This window comes from Corvus cornix, chromosome Z, assembly GCF_000738735.6.
Source record: "Corvus cornix cornix isolate S_Up_H32 chromosome Z, ASM73873v5, whole genome shotgun sequence".
Classification (NCBI taxonomy): domain Eukaryota; kingdom Metazoa; phylum Chordata; class Aves; order Passeriformes; family Corvidae; genus Corvus; species Corvus cornix.
Genome location: NC_046357.1, coordinates 37,232,207 through 37,253,538, shown reverse-complemented (window position 1 = coordinate 37,253,538; position 21,332 = coordinate 37,232,207). Strand labels below are relative to the sequence as shown.

Below are 21,332 nucleotides of genomic sequence, written 5' to 3'. Positions count from 1 at the left end.
AAGCCCAAAGCTGCCTGTGGTTTCAGAACTATTGTGTGTTTGGGACATTCTATTTTTGAGTGCCAAGTTTAAGATTTAAAAGGACCATGATTTTCAGGGAGTGGTTAAGTACCCCTTCTCCAGTTAGTTTGTTGTCAGGCACAATCCCAGGTCAGGTCTATGACTTGGAAGAAGTTCTCCTCCACTTTTGAATTGAAAATTTGTTAAAAATTCATGCTTACTGCTTTAACATTAAAGAAGATACTTCACAGCCTCCTATTTGGAGGGGGTAGAAAAATAAGAGCTCTTTCACTGCACAAATGCAGATGGATGCAAGCCACTTTCACAGTGGTTGAAAGTTTGCCATGGGAATTCCTGAAATTTCATGGTTAGTTGCAGTGATTTGATCGGTGCAAGTTACTCATTTGTGTGTTCGGATACTTCAGCTATTTCTTAGTCAACATCTGAAGCTTTTTGTTTTTAGAATGAAACACTTGCTCCTTAATGTAATCGATGGTTTTGTTTTTTTCTGAAGGGGAGGAAGGATATAAGGTTATTCCTCCTCTATTGGAGGAAACAAATTGTTTCTCTGCTCTTACTAACTGTTTCAGAGATTGCCTATTAAAAGATAAAAATTATGTAAGAAAAACTCTTCCTATAAGTCACGGAGGCAAAATAGCTCAGTTTCACGTTGTAAGCACAGAGACAAAGCATAGTTTGACAGTAAGGGCATAGGAGCCTGCTACTGTGGTTAACTTTGAGTATGTCTCATGTCCTCTCTACTACACACTATGGTCTGTGCCTGTAAAGTGAGAGCAATAGTTCTGAGACACTGAATTCATGATTTGCAAAGATGATTGAGGACTTGGGTCAAATAATCAACAGAAGCACAAAAATTCCCCCAACCCTAGTGTCACACATTTTGGTGTTTCTGTGTGAGGAAAAAAAGCCCCAAACCTCAGAACAAATAATGAATGTTGACTTTTTTTCACAGAGGTATTCCTGGTCTCTTTCATGCGTGCAGGTGTAAGTACATACTCAGGCAAGTTCAGAAACATATCTTTCAATACATATCAAGAACTTTCTATTTTAAATGCACAATTTTATTAGGGCATTCCATATCTCTGAACTCCTTCAGATAGATCACCTAGTCTGAAAGACTTAGACTGGTGCCTATTGCACTTCTCTGTGTGGAACAGCTCAGTACATTCCAGGCTTTGCTAAGGCCATATTTTACTCAATCTGCAAAAGCACTAGATGCCAAATTGTTATGTTTGTTTTTCATACAGGGGGCCTTTTGAGACCCCCTGCCTGTAACCCTGATTGAGGGATACTGCTTGAGGAAAGAAAGAGAAATTGACCCAGGTACAGCAGCGTATGGAGCTTCTCACAGGGCTGTTGCTTTAGAGCATTGCTTATACAGAAGACAGGCAGAAAATCAGCTTCCCAAGATAAGCCAAGCCCTGATTTGCACAGTTCAGCAGAGGGCTTGGATGCTAGCAGAAAATATCACAGTGAGATATTCTGCATCAAAAATATCATGGTGTGATTTTCAGCAAATTCACAGTAGATTTAAAAATAGATCAGTATCAACAAGTACAAGAGCTAACAACGTGAGCAGTGCATTGAAGTTCTGTTCTGACTCATATTTTTAGAGTAAAATACTACAGAAGAGCAGTTAGTTTAAATGTCTATCTTGTGCCCAGTATTAAAATGCTCCAGAAAGAGAGCTCTCCTGCTTCCCACTCTTGATAATCCAGGCTCTGACCTCACTCAGCTTAAAAAAGGCACTTCCAAGGTATTTATGAACCCCTGCCCACTCCCCAGCCTTGCTATGCAAGTAGCTGTCTCTCTACCTCCTCTTCCTCCCTGTAGCACAAGGTAGGACTCACATGTGGGCAAGGCCTGCCTTTCTGACTGCAGCAGAAATGGCCTTTATGGCAGTCAGCATGGAGTTGAGCAGCTGTGTCAGCTCCCCTGTCGCTCCTTTCACGCGGCGTCCCTTCTCCATAACAAATCGCGTGAGTGTCAGCATATCTGTTTCGAATGGGCTTTTGTCGGTCATTTTTGCTGGGTACCAGAGCTCCTATCTTCTTGGCTGGACAAGATGCTTTCTTGCTGTGTTGAGATCCTGAGTAGCTGTTTTATTTTGAGGTGAAGCTGTTGGCTGTGTTGCTGGTCAGAATTTATTAAGATGTTTCTGAGACCACGTGATTGGGTGCTCAGAATAACTACACCAGGCTGGCTCCATGGGTCCAGTGGGATGCAGGAAAGGAGCCTGAGACAGGACTACAGCTGAGCAACTACCGCTCATCTAGTAATTAGCACTGAAATTAGCTCTGTGCAGATCTAGTTACATATCCTCACTGTACATCAGACGGATTATAATGCAAAACTCTTGCTGGCTGCATACTTGGAAATGGCTTTCCTGTAGATCCTGCTCAGCAATGGGCTCAGCACAGCCAAGGCAACGCACAATTTACAAGGCACCAGAAATGAAGGCACCAGGCACTGGTAACCATGCATGCCACAGAGTCCCACAGCACTGTGACTCCAGACAGTGAAGTTCCCTTCCCATAAGCCCTGTTTGTTCACTCTTTTGGCCTCTGCCCTGAAGGAAGGTTTTGAAGGGGTGCATCTAGACATGCATTTGTTTAAGTGCTTTATGTTGCTAGCTGGTCTGCTGCAGTTCCATTTTAATGATTTAATTCCTGGTCTGGGTTGTTTGTAATATTATAGGGCTTGAATGAACAAGAAGTATTGGTTAGCTGTGGCTTGACTAGTTACAAAGTAATTATGTCTTCAATAACTTAGAAATTCAGCTTCTCTGATTTAAGCATGTCAGTGACATAAATCACAAAATGAAATTTTATGTTGGCTTTCATACTGTAGAGCATCATGTAAATATAGGTATGTCCAAATTTGCAATTATGTTGCCAGTAACTCCTTAAAAGCAATATACTTGGAGCACATGATGCCAGTGTGAAAGTAGACAGAAATTCTCCATGTGTGCATAAGATTGTGCATAAGACACATGCTATCTGGAACACTGGAGTTATGGATTTTAATTACAGCACTGTCTTCCCACTCTGACTAGGCAGTAAGAGCAACTATATGCTGTAGCCTTCATTTTACTTACTAGCAGCACTCTTATTTTTAAGCAGAAGATATGGAAAGCCCACCAGCAAGAAAAGAAAATCCAGAGTTACAGAAGAAAAGTTTCATTAAGTTCCACTGTTATTCCTGTAAACCAAATTACTGCACTAAAATCTTGCCAGGAAGACAGAAACAAAATTCAGTAATAAAACATATACCTGATGTGTTTTTGTTAATATGAACAGCAGCTGAAGCCAAAAAGTTTGGATTTCCCTTGACATTCCTTTTTTAATCTTCAGCATTCCTTCAGATTTTCCTTGAAGTGTCTCTTCATATATGAACAATACATTACTTCTAAAGTTTTAAAGGGATTTGAATGCTAAAGTTTTCTACTTTGAAATCAGCTGCAAAGAAGGGTTTTAGAGACTGACAGCACTGAACACTAGCCACGAGTAGAAAGACAGAGTTCAGTGCTGCTTCCATCACATGTGCTTGGCTTTGGGGAGGTTTTTCCAATCCCGTTCCAAGATGGAGAAAGGACTGGCAGCAGAGTTGCTCAGATGGAGCAACAGGCTGGTTTTGCACTACATCCTCTAAGGCAATGGTTTAAGAAGAAAAAAATCTGGAAGATTTCTCTTTTCTGCTCCAGTGATATAGTTAAATGTACAGGATACACATCACAAGGCAAACGTTAACAGAGCATGTTTTGCCTGGTTAGGAGACTTCCTTCTTTTGAACAGACTTTGTAGAAAACAAAATATAATCTATGTAGGGAGCTTTGGGATAGCACATGGTAGGATTAATAAAAGAAGGGGACAGGTTTCACATTATACATGCAAAAAATACCTGCTAGCTTAAAGTACAGACATTACATTCTGCACATTATTTCATCATCATGGCAGCTGTCAGCCTGACCAGTACCAAAATGCATTTAATGCAAAATCTCTCTGCTGTGTAGCTGGAATACCATAAGCAAACCAAATCAAATTAGTAAATAAGAAATGGGGCAGCAGTTGGCCTGTGACTTTTAACTTTTGTCAAAACATCACATGCAGATCTTCTGTTGATTCCAAGTGATCTTTTGCAATGTTCAAAAAGACAAAGTTCATACCATCTTCTAACCAAACGTTTGTTTTGGAGTCAGTGGTTCAAAGGGCGTTTTCAGAGCTAATAAGTCCATTATTTGCCTCTATTTTTTTTTTTTTTTTTTTGAATCTGCAAATATATTTTATAGGTACTGGATTTTTTTACTATGTATAAAGCACAATGCTTTGAGATGGTCAAGTAACAGTCCTTCAATAAGAAATTAACTTACACTGTAATATAAAGAACACAGACTCTTCAACCAAGCTTTCCATAAATATTGCAGTAAATAGTATAGCAAAAAGAGAAATAAACTTGGATAAAAGCACGCAATTGGACTGCATGAAAGCTTCACCCTGTTACAATAAATACAGTGATCTCACTGAATGATAATAGTCCAAATGATTATACTGAATGATTAGGCTATATAAATAATTACCATTTTGGGGAGGTGGGGAGAAATCAGAGTGTGTCAAAAATGTGTGATGATTGTCTATAAGCCTGAGAAGGTCTCAGTACAAGGGGTTGGAATAGCATAGGAAGGTTAAAAAAATAAACACCTCAATTTGACAGATCTGTGGTAGATTTGGCCTCTAATATAAAGAGCTCTTGGGGATTATTCACATTTGCACTGGTGTATGGGCCAGTCCTGAGTCTTAAAGGTGACACCTTTTCTAACTGATATGAAATGTTAGTTGCTTGGATGGTGCCAGCTGAAATTGGAGCTAGTGACCTTTCACCAAAGGCCACAGTGCAGCCTCTGAGGAGGGCAGTGGGTACAACTGCCACAGGGGCTGACAGTGGACACTGTGACAAACCCACTTTCCTGCTCTGCGCTGGCAGGCAGGGAGAGCTCTGGAAAGGGGGATGGAAGGAGATTACTAAATAGTTCTCCCCACTGGTGGCTAGCCAGGGATATTGTTCAAATGTGGGCTTACATATTACTGATTAGAAGATAAACCCAGCTCACAATGGGTAAAAATGTCAGCCTACAGGCAAATCCAAAACACGGAGAACTGACCTAGCAAACACGGGCAGTATTGACTTTCCTCCTATAACCTTTACATGCTGCCAGTATGGTATATTAAAAATAGATACATGCAGTCCGGGATTCTCGTCAAGCTTGAGGGCAGAACACAGACAAGGAATTATGGTAACTAGGCAAAAATCTGCTGTGGATACTCTCTGCCCAGTCATGCTAACAGACCATTGGGGCACTGTAGTCCAAATTGACTACTGCCAACACTCTCAGTCCTTTAAGGGCTCAGGTCCCTGAAAGTCATCTCCGCTAGCAAAGCCTCATCCAAATTAACATTTTCAGCAGAAACTAGGCCATTCACTCCCGGACAGAAATGTCTTGCCCCCTACCAATTTGGAGAACAGATGCATATATACAACTCTCTAAGGTTTGCTGGTATGCCTCCAAATGCCCCAGCATGACCTGTCAGAAATAGGGTCCCCAGGTTTTTATCTGTGTGAGCCCTCATGGAGCATGCCCTTGCACCATGGACTCAAGGTTCTCCCCCACTCTTCTCTTGTTTTACAAGGAGAACCATGCTCAGTCAGGCTATCTGCACTGACACATGCAAAGCCCTCAGGCAGGGAGGCTTATAGCTCACAGCACCCCTAGACAGGGCCATGAGAAATATCAAAGATTTTCTGATTTTAATGGATTCAAAATGCTTGTGTGACAGCCATAAACTGTATCCAGACAGGTGGACAGCCCCTCTAGCTCCCAAGCCCTAGCATGCTCTTCCTAGCAGCGTGCTCTGAATGAGCGTATTAAATGTCAGTATGCTTTGGGGGGATCTTCGCACCTCCCTTCTGCTTGCACAGCAGAATCCTTTTCCATGGTAATCCCCAATCCCAAAACAACACAAAGAACATCTGGTGAGGGTTGCTAGCAACACACAGATTCTTGTTTTCATCAAGTAAGTGGGTAAATTTCTGGCAAAGATAGCCAGCTCATCACAGCAGAATCTATGTACAAGCTGTCTACACATACTCTTTTATCCCATTAAACCCCCTCCACCCTAACATGTCATTTTCAATCCTTGTGTAACTGAATCTGATAGAGTGGCAAGCAGCAACATTAATATCATGTGTCAGAATTAACATGCACTAATGCCCATGTTTCCAAACCTTAATTCTTGGTCAGAGTAAACCCAGACCAAAGTACAGTGAGCAACTTCTGAGGCATAGACACTGGTCTAGGAAAGGTCACTCACTGTAAGAGACTGCCGAGTCTTCCTCCCAAGACTTTTAAAAGAGGACAGAGTCAGATGTACAGCTGATAGTCTGTCTGAGAAAGCTAGTGTCTCTCCCCCCTAGATATCAAATGCAACAAAGTATTTCCTTCTGGCTCTTGCGTAACCAAAAATGATAAATGAAAAAGAAAACACATTTTTCCATTGCTTCAATTTTTAATGCTTCCTTTAATGCAATCTTTTAATGCCTTTCATTGCACAATGCAATTGCACAAGATTTTACTTTAAAAAAATCTTACAAAAATATGGCTTATTTGCTCTTTTGCTACAGAAGTCAGACAGCTCAATCTCACAGTACTGCAGTGTGTTCTTTGGATCAGCCAGCCGTAAGACATTTTATCCCCTGTGCACAGTGAATCCAGCAAGCTTTCTTTACTTAGCTGAATGCTTCTTGACTATCTCAAGATACTCCTTCACATCATCAGGAGACCCCAAGACAACAGGCACTCTTTGGTGGATATCCTCAGGCACTATATCTAGTATTGCTTGATGACCAGTTGTTGCTATTCCCCCAGCCTTCTCAATAACAAAAGCCATAGGATTGCATTCGTAGAGCAGTCTCAGCTAGAAGACAAAAGTCAAAATGGCAGAAGTCAGGCCAGGCAACGCCAAAACTCATTAAATGTAAATATATTTGGCATTTGATTTTAAACCAATCAATGTTCTAAATACTCTTTATTTCAAATTGTGTGGATTCTGCTTTTCAACAAAACACAGTGAATGCTGGATTTGCCCAATCCGAGTGCTTTCTCGATAGTCCATGTTTGCATTGTGCTATTTACACAGAGATAAAGCTTGTATGTTAAGACACAACCATTAACGAGGCAGAGCACATAGGACTGTGTGAAAATAAAGAAAAACACTCGTTCTCAGTGCGCCACTAAGTTTCTATAATGAATAACTGTATCTTATCTGCAACCTGAAGCAATAATTTACAGACAATTACAAAACAGATCAAAGGTCTTTGCTGAATAAACAGTCCCCTTGTCAGCCTGTAAGTGTGTGATCTTCCCTGACTGACCATTGTCCTAGCAGATCCAGTCAGGCACAGTTCCTCCAGATGAAGCCCTGTTACCACATACAAGATGGGAATGGTTTTCCCTTTGGCAGAGCTTCTCCCAATGGGACAACTACATTCAGGCTTCTTACAAACTAGCTTGCACTAGGAATCTCAGGGTAATGCAGACTGTTTGCTTTGTGATCTTCTACTTGGTTGGGACCAGCACCACCAGTTTCAGCTGACATGGTGCAGAGGAGCCTGTTTGAGCAGCATACCCCCTGGTATGTTCCATAATCTAGGTATGTTTGCAGGTAAAGAGAAGTCACTGCAGCTGAAACAGGTGAGCAGCAGCCCTAAAATAGGTGTTTGACAATAGGGTCCTGTCACTTGTGACAGTGTGCAAGGGATGGCCATATCCCCCCCTACAAGAAATACAAACTACCAAGTTACACAACACAGGTTCTGCAATCAAAATATTAATCTTGATAGTGAAATGTCTACATAAAGTAACATTTCCTGTAACTGGGCTTATTCAGGCTTACCTTTCCTTTGGGACTTTTGGAGTTAGCAGGATACAGAAAGATTCCTCCATACACCAGTGTGCGATGCACATCTGCCACCATAGATCCTATGTACCTCCCACCATACGGTGAACTGCCATCCTACAGGAAAACATTTCAATAAAAGTAACTCTAGAGAACATCAGGTTAACCTCCCCCACATGCCCCTTTAGCAGTCCTAACATCTTTCTTCTCCGTATCATGCTTCATTGATAATACTCAAAGTAGTTTCAGAGAGCATGTCAGTATCCTCCTCATTTTCTAACCAGGAAAATCCAAGCAGAAGGAATGGCAGAAGACCTCAGCATAGATGAGCAGTAGTGCCAACAACTGAAAATGTATCCCAGCTCTCCACTGGCTCTAATACTTGGAAAACACTGCATTTCTAGTAGCAAAAAATCAAGTAGTAGGAATCAACACTGGGGCTTTGTCTTTTCTAGCAGGAAAAAAATAAAAGGAGCGAAAGAAGTGATCTTTCCTACTTCTTCCAACCATTTTTGCCAGCTTCTGCAATTTTTTTGTTAAGAAAATGTTAATAGTTGACTTCTGATATTATTTCCTTATTCTACTCCCTGGAATACACTTTAAATACACAGCACCTTAAGCCTGGAAAGACGTCAGATGAAAACATCAGTCTTCTTTCAAAGCAAGATCAGGAAGTCAGGAAGGGACACTAACACTTAACAAAAGTAGGTGTTCACAGTTCACTGTCAGCGTAGTAACTCCAGTGATGAAACGTCTAAGGCATGAAAACATTGGGCACTCCTTGGCGCTTGGGGCCTCCTGACACCAGGAAGCCACACAGCCACAAAGCAGGCCTTGAAACTACACTAGATTTCCAAGTGAGAGGCACCCTTAGGACACAGCTCGTGTCACCACTGAGCAATGACCCACTGCCATCTGCACTCCACTCTCCAGCTATTCAGATGTTGCAGTGAGGAAGCAGCAATACAACACGTTGATCAAATTTCTTCATCACCAGATAAGATTTCCTCTCTGCTTGATTACCAAATGCCCAGTTTTGCCTCCAGCACCATTACTCAGACCTTCATTCAGGAAGAAAGATTTAAAAAAAGAAAAAAGGAAGAAAGGAAAAAAAATGCAAAAGAGGTATAGTGCCATACTGGAGAAAGCTGAAATATCTGGCTACATCAACTGATCTCATTAGGAGTCCTACACCAAGTTATGTTTTAAATAGACAGGAAAGGAAAACAAGCTCTGAACAGTGCATGAGAGAATGAATGATTGATCATAACACTGGAAATCATGAACATTGCTTGTCAACAGGATCTTTTACCTCAGGGAATTTCTTCTTTTTGAGATACTCTGTGACTGCAGGATCAAAATATTTAGCATAGCCTTCATTGAGACTGTAGATATTTCCCTTCTTTTTGATTTTCACATCCCTTTCAACCAAAATGAATTCTCCAATTGCCTAACAGTAAGAAAGAAAAGCTATTTGTTAACATTAATTGCTCACTTATTTGCAAACCAAGGCATAGTCCAGTACTATACACAATTAAATAAATATTTACTACCACTGCCAATTTTTAAAAATAATTCAGTACCTACAAAAAAGTGGTCTTTGCAATCTATGTGCAAAGTATTTTGTTTATCCATAAAACACAGACAAAGCATGAATCCTGGGGTCATGCAAGCTTCTTCACACTACCATTCCAAGCACTTTCTCTTTCCTATGCCCAAAAAATACTGCTGTCCATAAATTTGTTATCTCTCCACTCTTTTGCTAGACTTAAAACAATGTAAGTTTCCAAACTCTGAGGAGTCTGGAAACTGAGAGTGCTGGCTGAACCAATGCATAAACATGCTCAAATAGCTGTAGATATTCCACTTCCTTTTAGCTTGGGCTAACTGGAAGCCTGTGACCAAGGGCTGGTCTGTTTAGTTTTCTCTAAAGTAAATTTCCAAGTTAGTGCTAAGAGTAAACAAAATAACGTGCATGCATGCTCAAAGCTAAATCTGTTACCTAAACATAGTTAAAAATACATGCATCTATTTAAGCTGCTACTAAACAGAAAGTACCAAGTTATATTTCCTGCAGCTTGATCACAGAAGGTTATAAAAATTTAAGACTGGCAGGTGGCACAGCCTGACTGATCACAAAGAAACAGACCACTAAAGCAAACTACTTTCAGCTATGATCTACACGATTTTTGTTTTAAAACTCATGGTAAATGCATGCTAGAATGTTACATCACCCACACACATCACTTACTCTTTTACACATCATGGTGGGATCTGAAAACACAGAAGAAGGTTAAATATTTCTGCTCCTCTGGTTTACTAAGGTCCTAGCATTAAGGAAAAGACAAATAAGACTTAAAGGGCATTTTGTACTGCAGAAAACTGCTTATTTTAAATATCACATGATTACACATGCTGTGTATTTGCTCTGCTGACTCAGCTGTCTTCCTGTTGTTGAGTCACACATGGCACTCCTGCATCAAGGAATGCAAGTCTCCTGACATTATTCCTGATGGGTTGTAAGTACGAGTACACTTACATTTCATTCCTTCATGCTACCTTGAAAGCTGCTCCTTTGGTTGATTTTCCTGGGGACAAACAGTTCTTAAAGACAGTAGCTGGTAATCCCTAATAGCAAAACAAAGAAACAGAAGACAACTCTCACCGGATCCAGCATGAAACAGTTGACACCTCCAGCAGAAGTGGCCAGTACCAGCATGGTGGCACTGCCATAGAGCGCATATCCAGCTGCCACGAGATTACGTCCAGGCTGTAAAGCATCTTTCCCAGAAGGTCCATCAGGGGACACCTAGAACAAGAAAAGAATATAGTTGATTTTACTTCATTTCTATTGCTGGTACATAACTGGGCTCTGGGATAGGGACAGTCTTGTGCTCCACATCCATGCATGAGGTGGCACAAATGCTTCCATGATCCACAACTGAGATTCCTACTGGATGCACTAATACAAATTATATATAGGATACAAACACATTGATCTAGAAATGCTCTTCTAACTATGCCTAGCAGGAATGCAGGAAGCAGGAAAGGATTAAGGAGATAATAAAGAGCTATGTACCTCCTTGTAGGTGATGATGAACACAGCTCAGAGGAAAACTCTGAGGCACAGTTGAAAAGAAATGAAACATGACTCAGAGAGTTCAAGGCTGATCAAAAGTACTTGGGATTTTTTTTGTTTTCTTTTGCTTCCTACAAAAATGAAGTTGAAAATACCTACTTTGGGATGTATGAAAACATATAAAAGACAATTGAAATGGACAGATGGGTGTGTTTTATCTGATTTACTTTTTCCCCCCTTGTTGTGACCTGTCAGTCTGGTATTTCAAGCTCCTTCAGACAGGGTTTCTGCCTTTCAGAGTGAATTAGACACTTCAAATGCACATGACATGTTTCAGCTCTGGCTTGTTTTTGAAGCCTATCCTCAGGCTAACAGGACTATTAGTACAGAGAACAAGAAAACCTGAAAGCACATTCCCCAGGTAGATGACAACTACGTGGTATTTTGCCTCAACACAAATATTCATGAAACCTAAGACATTATTTTTTCCAAGCAGTAATTTCATTAGCTGGCTAATTAAATATCAGCTAGGCTTCCACATAAGTTCTTCATCTTCTAAGAGACTAATTCAAATCCTGACAAATTCAAATCCAAATCCATGCATCTGTGAAGTACTAGATTTAACTTAAAGCTTGCCCTGAAAGTCTCTTTCACAAACAAGTTTAATTAGATTTTATTAAGTCTTCCCATGCAATTTTATTTCACCAAAAGCTGCAAAGTAATATTTTTTCCTATTCTACATGAAAAAATTTTACCTTTCTATAGATTGCAAAGATGGTCCCAATGGAAACAAGACAGTCAATGTTTGATGAACCATCTAGAGGGTCTATGCAGACTATGTATTTACCCTGGAAAATACAAAAGAGGGAACTAAATTAGTGACAGTATTTATGAACTTCCCCCAGATAAAAGCATTTCAGTAGGTACATTTTCTCAGAGACTTACACAGCAATATGAACTAAAAGGTTTTTATAGATTATAAAGAAACCGAATTCAGATGTCAGCAATTCTTTGGCCCAGATTTCATTCTTGATTACGACCGTGATTTGTGCCAGACCAGAAGCTCAGAAATCTCTAAAGTACATAGCAGATAACAACACAGGAAAAGTGAAGTTTTCTCATACACTTTTTAATATGAGAAAAAAAAAGGTGGAATACTTTTATTGGTTTACTTTCATCTGTGTAATTAAAGCCAATCCTGTCATATCCACCACCTAGGCTAAGCTGCACTTTCTCTTCTGTTAAACATGTCTTTCTTAATAATAAGGAAGAAAAAAACAAATGAAAATCAGTCCTTTTCATGCAGAGCTAAAAAATAGAGATATTAAAAAGCCCTTTAATGGCTGCTATGCCTAAACTGTACATTTTCCTTTATCTGTGCTCTGAAATGGTCAGATATTACCTTAGCCAGACTGACCTTACCCTGGGTTTGGGGGGTCAAAAAAGAAGCCCCTGCCTTATTGCTGGATTAAGGAATCCTGTAGATACAGGAAATTGCCAGTACTGGGGAAAAAGTTGAATTAACTGTACCTTTTAAATATTTTGTTCCCCCCTCATTTCATTTATAGTTGTCTTAATAATGGTGTGTAACAACAGTGTTTATTTGTTTTTCATTTGATTTTATCCTGCATGTCAGAAACTTATTTAAGTTCAGCAATGCTCTAATCTGCAAGTATGAATTCCCGGTATGCATTGATAAAAACACTGTATTGGCTCACATTTAGTTTAGAAAAGCATTAATACTGAGACTCCTTCAGTGATCTTCGAAAATATTTGTTCAGAGCTAAGGAAATCTAATGCCTAGAAAATCAATTTTGAAGATTTCTCAACAGGGAGAGAGAGAACTGCTTAAACAAAACAAACTTTATTATACTTTGCAAATTATGTAAATTTGTAAATTATTTTGCTGTTCACTTTTACTAAATTTTTACTCAGATTTTTACAGGATCAGACCAAAATATTATCTAGGAAATAGGAACTATCCCACAAGTGCATGCAGGCTTGTGAATGTAAATAATAATAAATGTTAAAAATGCTTTTGTTTCATTGTTGCTAAGTCTTTCATGGGCTTCAAGGAGAATTTTCAAGAATTAAAGACCTCGAGATTTGACCTGCAGAGAACAGCTCATCAGTGTCCTACTCACAAAGCGACATTTCAAAAGGGCTTGACTAACTCAGAGTATAGTTCCAGAGATCAGATGGTGATGAATGAAATATTTTTTCTACAATAAGAAAAAGGTGGGAGAAAAAGAAGGTGGGGAGGAATAACACAGAAAAAAACCCCAAACCAACAAACATAAGTCTGAATGACAGAAAGAACAAATGTTGACTAACACTCTCTCCACCCATCACCTCCACCTTCATTTGCCAGTTTAGGAAAGTACCTGTTTTCTGAAACTTCTAGCTCAGTTTTATTTTTTTAGATGTGGAGCAGTATACCTGTACAGGCTGATCTGAAATCAAGCAGGGAGAAATTTTAAAGCTACTAACCTGTTTGTCAGTTTCCACTATCACAGCATCTTTGTTTTCTTCTGACACAATAACACATGTACTGAAGGATGACTTGAGCATATTAATCACCAGGTCATTGGAAAGAATATCCAGCTTTTTTACTTGATCTCCAGTCACATTGGTAGACCCAGCAATTCCATAGCTAGAGCAATTGCAAGACAAAGTATTTCGTGAGAATGGAGCACTGTGTCTTCTAAAGTATTCTGTTTCTTATGCCTGTAAAATCTCTTGTAAACATACAGCACTTTCAAATGGCATCTCAGCTCTCTAAGCCTGTTTATTTACTGCCCAATGAATTCTTGCTGAGACCTGTTAACGTTAGTTGTGGTTGCATATCTAGAAGAGAAATACAAAACAAGGAATTGCTTTTCAATAGTTCGTAAACTACAGGTAAACACAGCCAGACCAGGCTATGAAGGCTGAGTTACAACTGTGCTTCTTAGTGAGCTCTTAAGACCTACATATTATTCCTGAATTCTACGGCTCTGCATTCCCTAAAAGCTAAGAATTCATTAAAAAACTGTGTATTTTAACAGTATATGAATATATTATTTTTTAAATATGAATCTGTATGTGAATCTGACCATGCTAGTTATGCTATCTTCTGTATGTAATATACTCCTGATGTGCAAATTGCAGCAGAAAAAGCCTCCTCACAAATAAATCAACATATTTATAGTCTAATGTTTTCAGTTTTGATTTTAAGCAGTAAACGTTTCCTTGGGGAAAGAACCAAGAAATAGAAATAAGAAACACAAATAAAATACTGCGAGCTAATCAGAATCAAACCATCTGGCAAGCAGAAGTACCAGGAGACCTTATGATAGGTGATTTTGTAAGCATGCAAAACAGAAAGGGGAAGCTTAGCTCTTAGAAGAGAAAAACAATAGCCAGCTGGGCACACATTCAGCTGACTCCTATGTACTTCAGCTACAGTTCATTGATTAGGCTGAACACCGGTATTTCAGGTTTTATGTAATAACACTGAACACACTACTTTAGCAGTGCATTGCACTTATTCAGTTTAATGCATGAGACAAAGAAAAAGACATAATTCTCTCTCTCTCTCTCTCTGTTACAGTGGCTTGAATATTTTTCTACAATTGTGAACGTGCTTTTAGAAAAAAATGTACTTTGAACACCATGCTTATGTGGAGGCACAGTAGCAGCACAGCTCTCACACCTCATCTTTTGGGGACTCCTGGGAGGGGAAGACAAGGTGTCAGGTGTGGAGCCTGCAGCTGGAAAGGGTCTGTATGTCTTCCTCAGCTGTTCTACACCTCCCCTGCTGAGCAGCACTAAGCATATAGTTGAGTCTGAGGGTGGTCCAAAGAAATGGATTCCAGTGATCCCTACTTGTTCACATTCCCTGACAGCAAAGCAAAATCTCACCACTGCTTATAAAATGCACTCCCACAGTAGGAGATCTGTTCAAGGAGGCTTATGAGTCCAATGCAGTCCTAGTGCTGCTGGAGAGTCAAACCCACTGTCCAGGGGATCATAAGGCAAGTCTATGGGCCCAGATACCAAACCTGTGGGCAGCTGCCAACAGACACACACGTAGGACACAAAAGGAATAGGACCTTAAGCTTACATATCAGGTTACATCTAGGAAACCCTAGTCTGTATGGATAGATATAGGAGGCATATGAAAGGGCTACCACACAACAACTAAAAATTACCATAGCTACATGCAGTCTGAAGTCAAAACAGAAATATAGTTCAAACATACATAAAGTGGAGGATTTTTGCCTTTTTAAAAATTATATTTTCAACTGCATGGCTTGTAGATGCAAATTCATTTTCTCTTTACAACATTTTCCATTAAGTAATGAAGTAGCCCATCTCTAAAGCCTTGATAACACACAACTGGGCTTATGAACAATATGTAAAATACTTAGGAGGATTAGTTACCTACAAGCGGTTTCAGCTATTTCACATTTCAAGAGTTCCAATTTCCTTCTGATGCATCTCCAGAACAACATCCCTCTGACTGGCTGACTACAGACACTGCCATTCCTAGCCAGTGCACTTTCTAAAAGCCTTAGACATCCAAAGTTTTGTAGAGAAACTCTAGTTGCTCTGATGCAATATGCAAAAAAAACCACTCTGAATTTGATTACACACCTCAAAGCATAAAATGGTGCTTTGATATCAAGCAGTATGCAAGGAGCAATAAGCCATATTTTGCTAGGCTTTGTCTTTCAGTATATGTGGTCTTATGGTTCCAGGCACCCACACCTGTTGAAAGTAACAATGAAGTTCTATTATTGGCAGACATTTCTCAAAGACTGGATGCCTTATACTACTGAGAAGTCATAGGACCTCTATCATTTGAAAAAAATCAAGAAACCAAGACAGTAAAGGAGTTACTTTCAGCTCTGTGCAAGAGGATGTGCTCATGCAACCCCACTCACAGGCTTTTCTGGTGAAAGAAATACCCATCCCCATCCTCATCCCGACACCCACCACCCCGGAGACAGCAGGATGCCCTGGACCCGCGGGGATGCGCGAAGGTGAGGGGTGCATCCCTGGACTCACAGGTTGGCAATGCCCGCTTTACGGACGGCGGTGGAGATGGCTTTGACGGCCGTGCAGAGGGAGTTGAGGAGCTGCGTGAACTCCCCGGTACCCTTGGCCCGCCTGCCTTCCTCCATCACGAAGCGGGTCATGGTGATGACATTGGTGTCGAAGGCGGAGCGGTCCGTCATGGTGGCGGCGGGCGCGAGTGGGGCCGCGGCCGCCGGCATCGCCTCTTGGCCCAGCGCGGCGGGGCGGGGCCGGCGGGCAGGGGCGGGGACAGGCCCGGCCCCGCCACCGCCGCCGCGGGCTGGGGATGAGGACAGGGCTGCTACCCCTCCGTCCCCACCCACACTCTAAAATATCCGCGGCGGGAAAGCCCCGCCGCTCACTTTTTTTTTTTTTTTTTTTTTTTTTTTTTTTTTTTTTTTTTAACCAAACCTTGTCTCATACACTGTGCGGGGAGAGGCGAGGTCAGGATGGTTTGGGCATTCGTTCTGTGAACGGCACAGACAGTCGATCGACACACGGGTGCTGGTAGTTCTTAGTGTTTGCAGTGGTCACACTTCAATGCTAACGGTCCTGAAATTGTGCCCCAAAACTCAGAAGTCAGCATGGTTTCACCACTTGATTGAAAAACTCCGTGGGGGTCATTGTGGATTATAGTGAACTGCGAACAACCTACAGAGCAAGGCTAGTATTTTCTGCTGTACAGGAATGCTCTCATCCTGACTCATCAGTACAGGGAAAACACACATTTAGTGACCGATTCCATCAAGTATTAACTTACTCTGTGTACGGAGATCATGCTGACCCCACGTGTCCCAACCTATCCAACATCATAAAAAAGCTGCAAGGAAACAGCCCCTGGGAGCTGGACCCAATGAGACTTTTATAACAAACTCTCCAGAGCTGTTCAATAGAAAGGCATAGGCTGAGTCCCACTTCAGAAGCTAGAAGCTAATGCATCTCGCACAAATACTGCTGCAAGGGAATCTAGGCTCTCTTGAATCTCTTTTCTTTTGGTTCCAGCCCTCCTGATTTTGCAGCAGTCAAGCAATATGTTTCGCTGCTTATGTTTGATCAGAAAAATCCAAGCACTAGTAAGGGAAACCAGGTTCACCCAACACCTGACCCTAGATACACCCTTTCACACAATAATTTGGCAAACACAAATCTGAAAACAGGTGTTATACTCTGTACAGTCCAGATTTGTTGTACTAGCCATTTTTTTATATTTGTGTTATCTAAGAAGACGAATATTTTAAAAATTGATTACTTTTCAGTAGAATATATTAACGAGTTGAATAAGCACGGTCTCAAATTCTAAATTGAAACCACAGGTTGAAATCATTCCAAATGGTGTCAAACACAGGGCAAAAGTCTTTCACAAGATGCACATCTTTGCATATATACATACATTCTATCTTCATGCAAAGCATGTTGCATATCCATGCATTAAATACTTCAAAGGTATGCATAAATGTCTTCTCCTGAAAGTGTACACAACTTTGGCCTAATTCTCCCATGCCCAGCATTGCAGACACTCCTGAAGGTATTAGATATGAGTAGTTGTAAGGCTCTTCTGAATGAGATATTTCAGTCTTTGGGAAGAGGTTAACAGCCCAGTATCATTAAAAAGTTCTTTTAGAGACAGGTAGATTTGGGAAAATTTACAAAACATTGAGGTTAGCTCATTCTTTAAAGGCAAGCAATGCTTTACAACCATCTAGAGCAGCTACTGCAGTCTCAATTGTAGAGAACAACAAATAGCAAAGAGCCAATAAAATTTTGGATGAGTGTACTCCAACTGGCTAGCAGCGAGTAGGCAGAACAGCCTGGGAATATATGAGTTATGGTAACAAACAACAGAGTCTCTGATTAGGGACAGTTTGCCTTAAATGTGAAGACTCTAACAAGTACATCAGTAATCTGCAGGAAGAGCTGTACTTCAGTATAAAATAGTTAGGACTGGTTCAAAATATACCTAAGGTTTGGTATCTATGTCTGAGGATAGCTAACCTCTTCCATCTTACTCACAGGGCTACACATACTCTCCTTGAGAGGATGATGAGGTTTTATCTCAAAACTTTTGGGGTTTGTGAGATGAGTGGGACATGAGTTTTACTCTTCCATTCCCACCACAGAAGCCAGGTAGAAACAAGTACTGTGAACTGCAATTGCAATAATTTGAAAGGATGCTAGTTTCATACAAGTCCATCCAAATGTGTATTTTCTACTGTGGGGAAGGAGAATAATTATTTTCAGCCTTTATAGCATGTTCTTAATCTTTTGTATTTGAGGGACCTCAGTAGAACATTGAGATTAATTCACTTCCACACACCTGGCCTTAGAATGTATGCATACATTGGTCATTTCTGGAAATCCAGAAATAGAAAGTTGACTTGACATTAATTAGTTTATATCTAATGGTTGAGGGTAGACAAGCCATGCAGACCTACAGCAACCATGCTGTGTGGTAACTATAAAATCAGTGTTAAGATTAGAAGTAGGCTTTACATGTTGTGAACCTTTGCCTTTAGAAAACAGTAGTTAAACATTTATTGAAAATGAATTTGTGGATTTGAGAAGGTCAGTGCTGGTTGACTAAACATTGCTGAAACAGCTCACTTTATACAGAAGAAAACACGGACTTGTTTGTGTGCAGATGACGTCAACTAGACACAGTTCACAGCAGTTTTAAAACTGTAAGATTACAAATCCACGTAACTACTTTGAAACAAACATTTCCCTGGCACATAGAACCCCAATTGTGTAATTATTTTGAAAATAAGACAAACACTGATGAGAAATCCTTCATTGTAAAGGTTGCCTCTTGTAGGTTCAAATGACAGCCATTAAGAAAATAGGAGGGAAACTCTTCCCTATCCTATATAAAAAGGACTTTTTTCCCCCTCTGAAGAATGTCCATGTGGGAAAGACAGCTTTAGATCCCACTTTTGCTGAGGAAGACTTTCTGTGTGCAGAAGTCTCACAACTGCAGAAGTTTCGTGCTGGTTGTGTGGACAGAGGGTAAGATCCAGCAAGTCACACTGAGATCATTTGCAAGACAATGTCATGCCACCAGTGCAGATGCTCTCTACCGTGTGGTGCCAAGATGATTAGGGCTGGAGCAGTTCGAAGGGGATGACTGAGGCAGGTCATCCTGGGTGCTGCAAGAGGTGGGTCAGGGGGAAAAGGGGAACTGCACACAGGAAATCAGGAAGATGTACAATCATTCTGCTGCCTTCTTTGCTTCAGAAAGTGCTTCATTTTGCCTATGTGAATTTCCTATGTGGGAAAGGGTTCACACATAACAAAGCACTTCACATCTCTGGACACAGGTGAAATACGAAAAATGGCATCAATTGATGTTTAAACTTAGGTTATTATGAGTGAAAATTTGCTAAAAAATAATTTCTTCACATCGTATATGTAAAAGGGGCTTCATTTGATATTATGCATTATATTATTATGACTGATTAATAAGTAGAATTGAACTATGAGATTGATATCAATTAATGTGAAGGGATTTTCCCGTGCCTGATGCCCTCTTGTGGGAGTGGGAACACTGTCAGCATTTCAGTGTGAGATCAGCTTATGTGAGAGTACCTTTGCAGTTTTCTGGAGCGGGACAAAGCACTTAATGTGCAGGCAGTAGATCCTGGAAAGGAAGTCTATATGCCTCTGAAATACAAATATTGAACCACAAGTTTTAAATCTCTGTATTTTTTACTTATCCACAAGATTGTACTAGGCAAAGAGAACAAAGATATTCAATATAAGTATTGCATTTGCTACCACTTCTCACCTTGTAAAATGTACAAACTAAAACTATTTTAAATAACCACACCAAGTCTATGTAAAAAAACCCCAAAAAACAAAAAACCAAAAACCCAAACCAAACCAGAAAACCAGAAAGAAACCCCAAAACCACTGTTGAAACCAGACAGAGATTTCAGTGCTGTGAGATGAGATTTCAAAACTAAGCTAAGAAGGTAATTAAAGTGGAGTTATAGTTATGTAGTTCTAACAGTTCCCTTTGCAGAAATACATAATTTCTGTCAATACTGAGTGACATGATGTCATGACTACATGATGCAATTTGTCAATGTAACAACCAATGGAAAAAAAACTTGTTTTTTACATTTAAGCTGTAAACCTGCAAAATTCAAGGGTGACAGAGGAAGAACACTTGGTATAAATGGTCAAACTCCATTCTCAGAGCCTAATCCTAGGTTAGATTTCTGGGAGAGGTTTTCCATTAATGTCCTTGCAGATTTATTTGCTGGGTCAAATACCTATTTATATTGTGGTATTTCCAAGTATAATATGTACGGGTTTTCCAGATTCTCTTCTTCAGGAGGCTTTACATGGACAGTATCACAGAGATTCAGCTGTGATGGTGCAACCCATCATTTTTTAGCAATCGTAATTTTAACTGTACATGATTCAATTCAGAATTTCTAGATAATTTGTATTGATCAGCACAACTAAAATGGTTTTCCTACATAAAGGTCCAGAAGAGAGAGTGGTTGGCTTTTCCAGGTTTATCGACAGTGTGAGGAAGGTCTGATCTGAACTCTTCTGGTAGTGATACATATCCTATAGAGCATGATGCAGAAATGCAACATAATATCCACAAAATACACATATTTTGTAAGTGCTGAAAAATATGGCCAACAAATGAATGAGTGACAGATTAAACGGTCATTCCCTGTTCATGTTTATTTTAAGTATTCTGTTCCATGCCTGAAGTACAGTCAATAAACCTATTTAAAATTACTGATAACTACTACATCTTAAAAATCCATTTTATCCATAGTTTGCATAGTTTTCCACAGCTTCTGAATTCTGAATAAGCATTAGCTAATACTTATAATCATGTTGTGATGTAGGGAGGCAGGTAAAGAAAATCAAAGAAAAAACCTTTATCCTGTGCCACAGAGAAAAATTGTACCTGCATGAAAAGCTGACTGGTTACTTTGGGAATTCAGTCAGTTTGAGAAAGAATGAAGGAAAATGGGAAAATGAAGTATTTAACTCAAATATACACGAATTACGTTTGCGTGTATTTTCTTTTGCTCTAGTAACTTGATATTTCTTTGATGATACAACTGTGAACAGTATAGAAGGAAGTGGAGAAGGGACATACCAAGCACATACTGGGCCAGCTCTGGAGAACAAGGAAGTTCAACACATACAGCTAGGACATTACTGCAAGGTGGTATGACTTTAAAAACAGGAATGAG

At 40.1% G+C, this 21,332-nt stretch overlaps 2 protein-coding genes across 3 annotated transcripts in view; both read right to left on the bottom strand.

Annotated features, from left to right (window-relative positions):
• LOC104692010 (fructose-1,6-bisphosphatase isozyme 2) overlaps window positions 1-2,172 on the bottom strand; it is a 21,046-nt gene extending 18,874 nt beyond the window's left edge. The window contains exon 1 of one of the 2 annotated variants that reach the window (XM_019288368.2): window positions 1,872-2,172. In XM_019288368.2, coding sequence (XP_019143913.1) covers window positions 1,872-2,044 — 173 coding nt within the window. In that variant the 5' untranslated portion in view covers window positions 2,045-2,172. The remainder of the gene's footprint in view (window positions 1-1,871) is intronic. The other variant, XM_010403729.3, reaches the window with a different exon arrangement.
• Window positions 2,173-6,573: 4,401 nt separating this feature from the next.
• LOC104692011 (fructose-1,6-bisphosphatase 1) lies at window positions 6,574-16,304 on the bottom strand. Its single transcript, XM_010403730.3, has 7 exons — window positions 16,102-16,304; window positions 13,540-13,702; window positions 11,805-11,897; window positions 10,636-10,779; window positions 9,283-9,420; window positions 7,968-8,087; window positions 6,574-6,989 (listed from the first exon to the last, which is right to left on the bottom strand). The coding sequence occupies exons 1-7, from the start codon at window positions 16,269-16,271 to the stop codon at window positions 6,798-6,800; spliced, it is 1,020 nt and encodes a 339-aa protein (XP_010402032.1). The 5' UTR covers window positions 16,272-16,304; the 3' UTR covers window positions 6,574-6,797.
• Window positions 16,305-21,332: the final 5,028 nt, after the last annotated feature.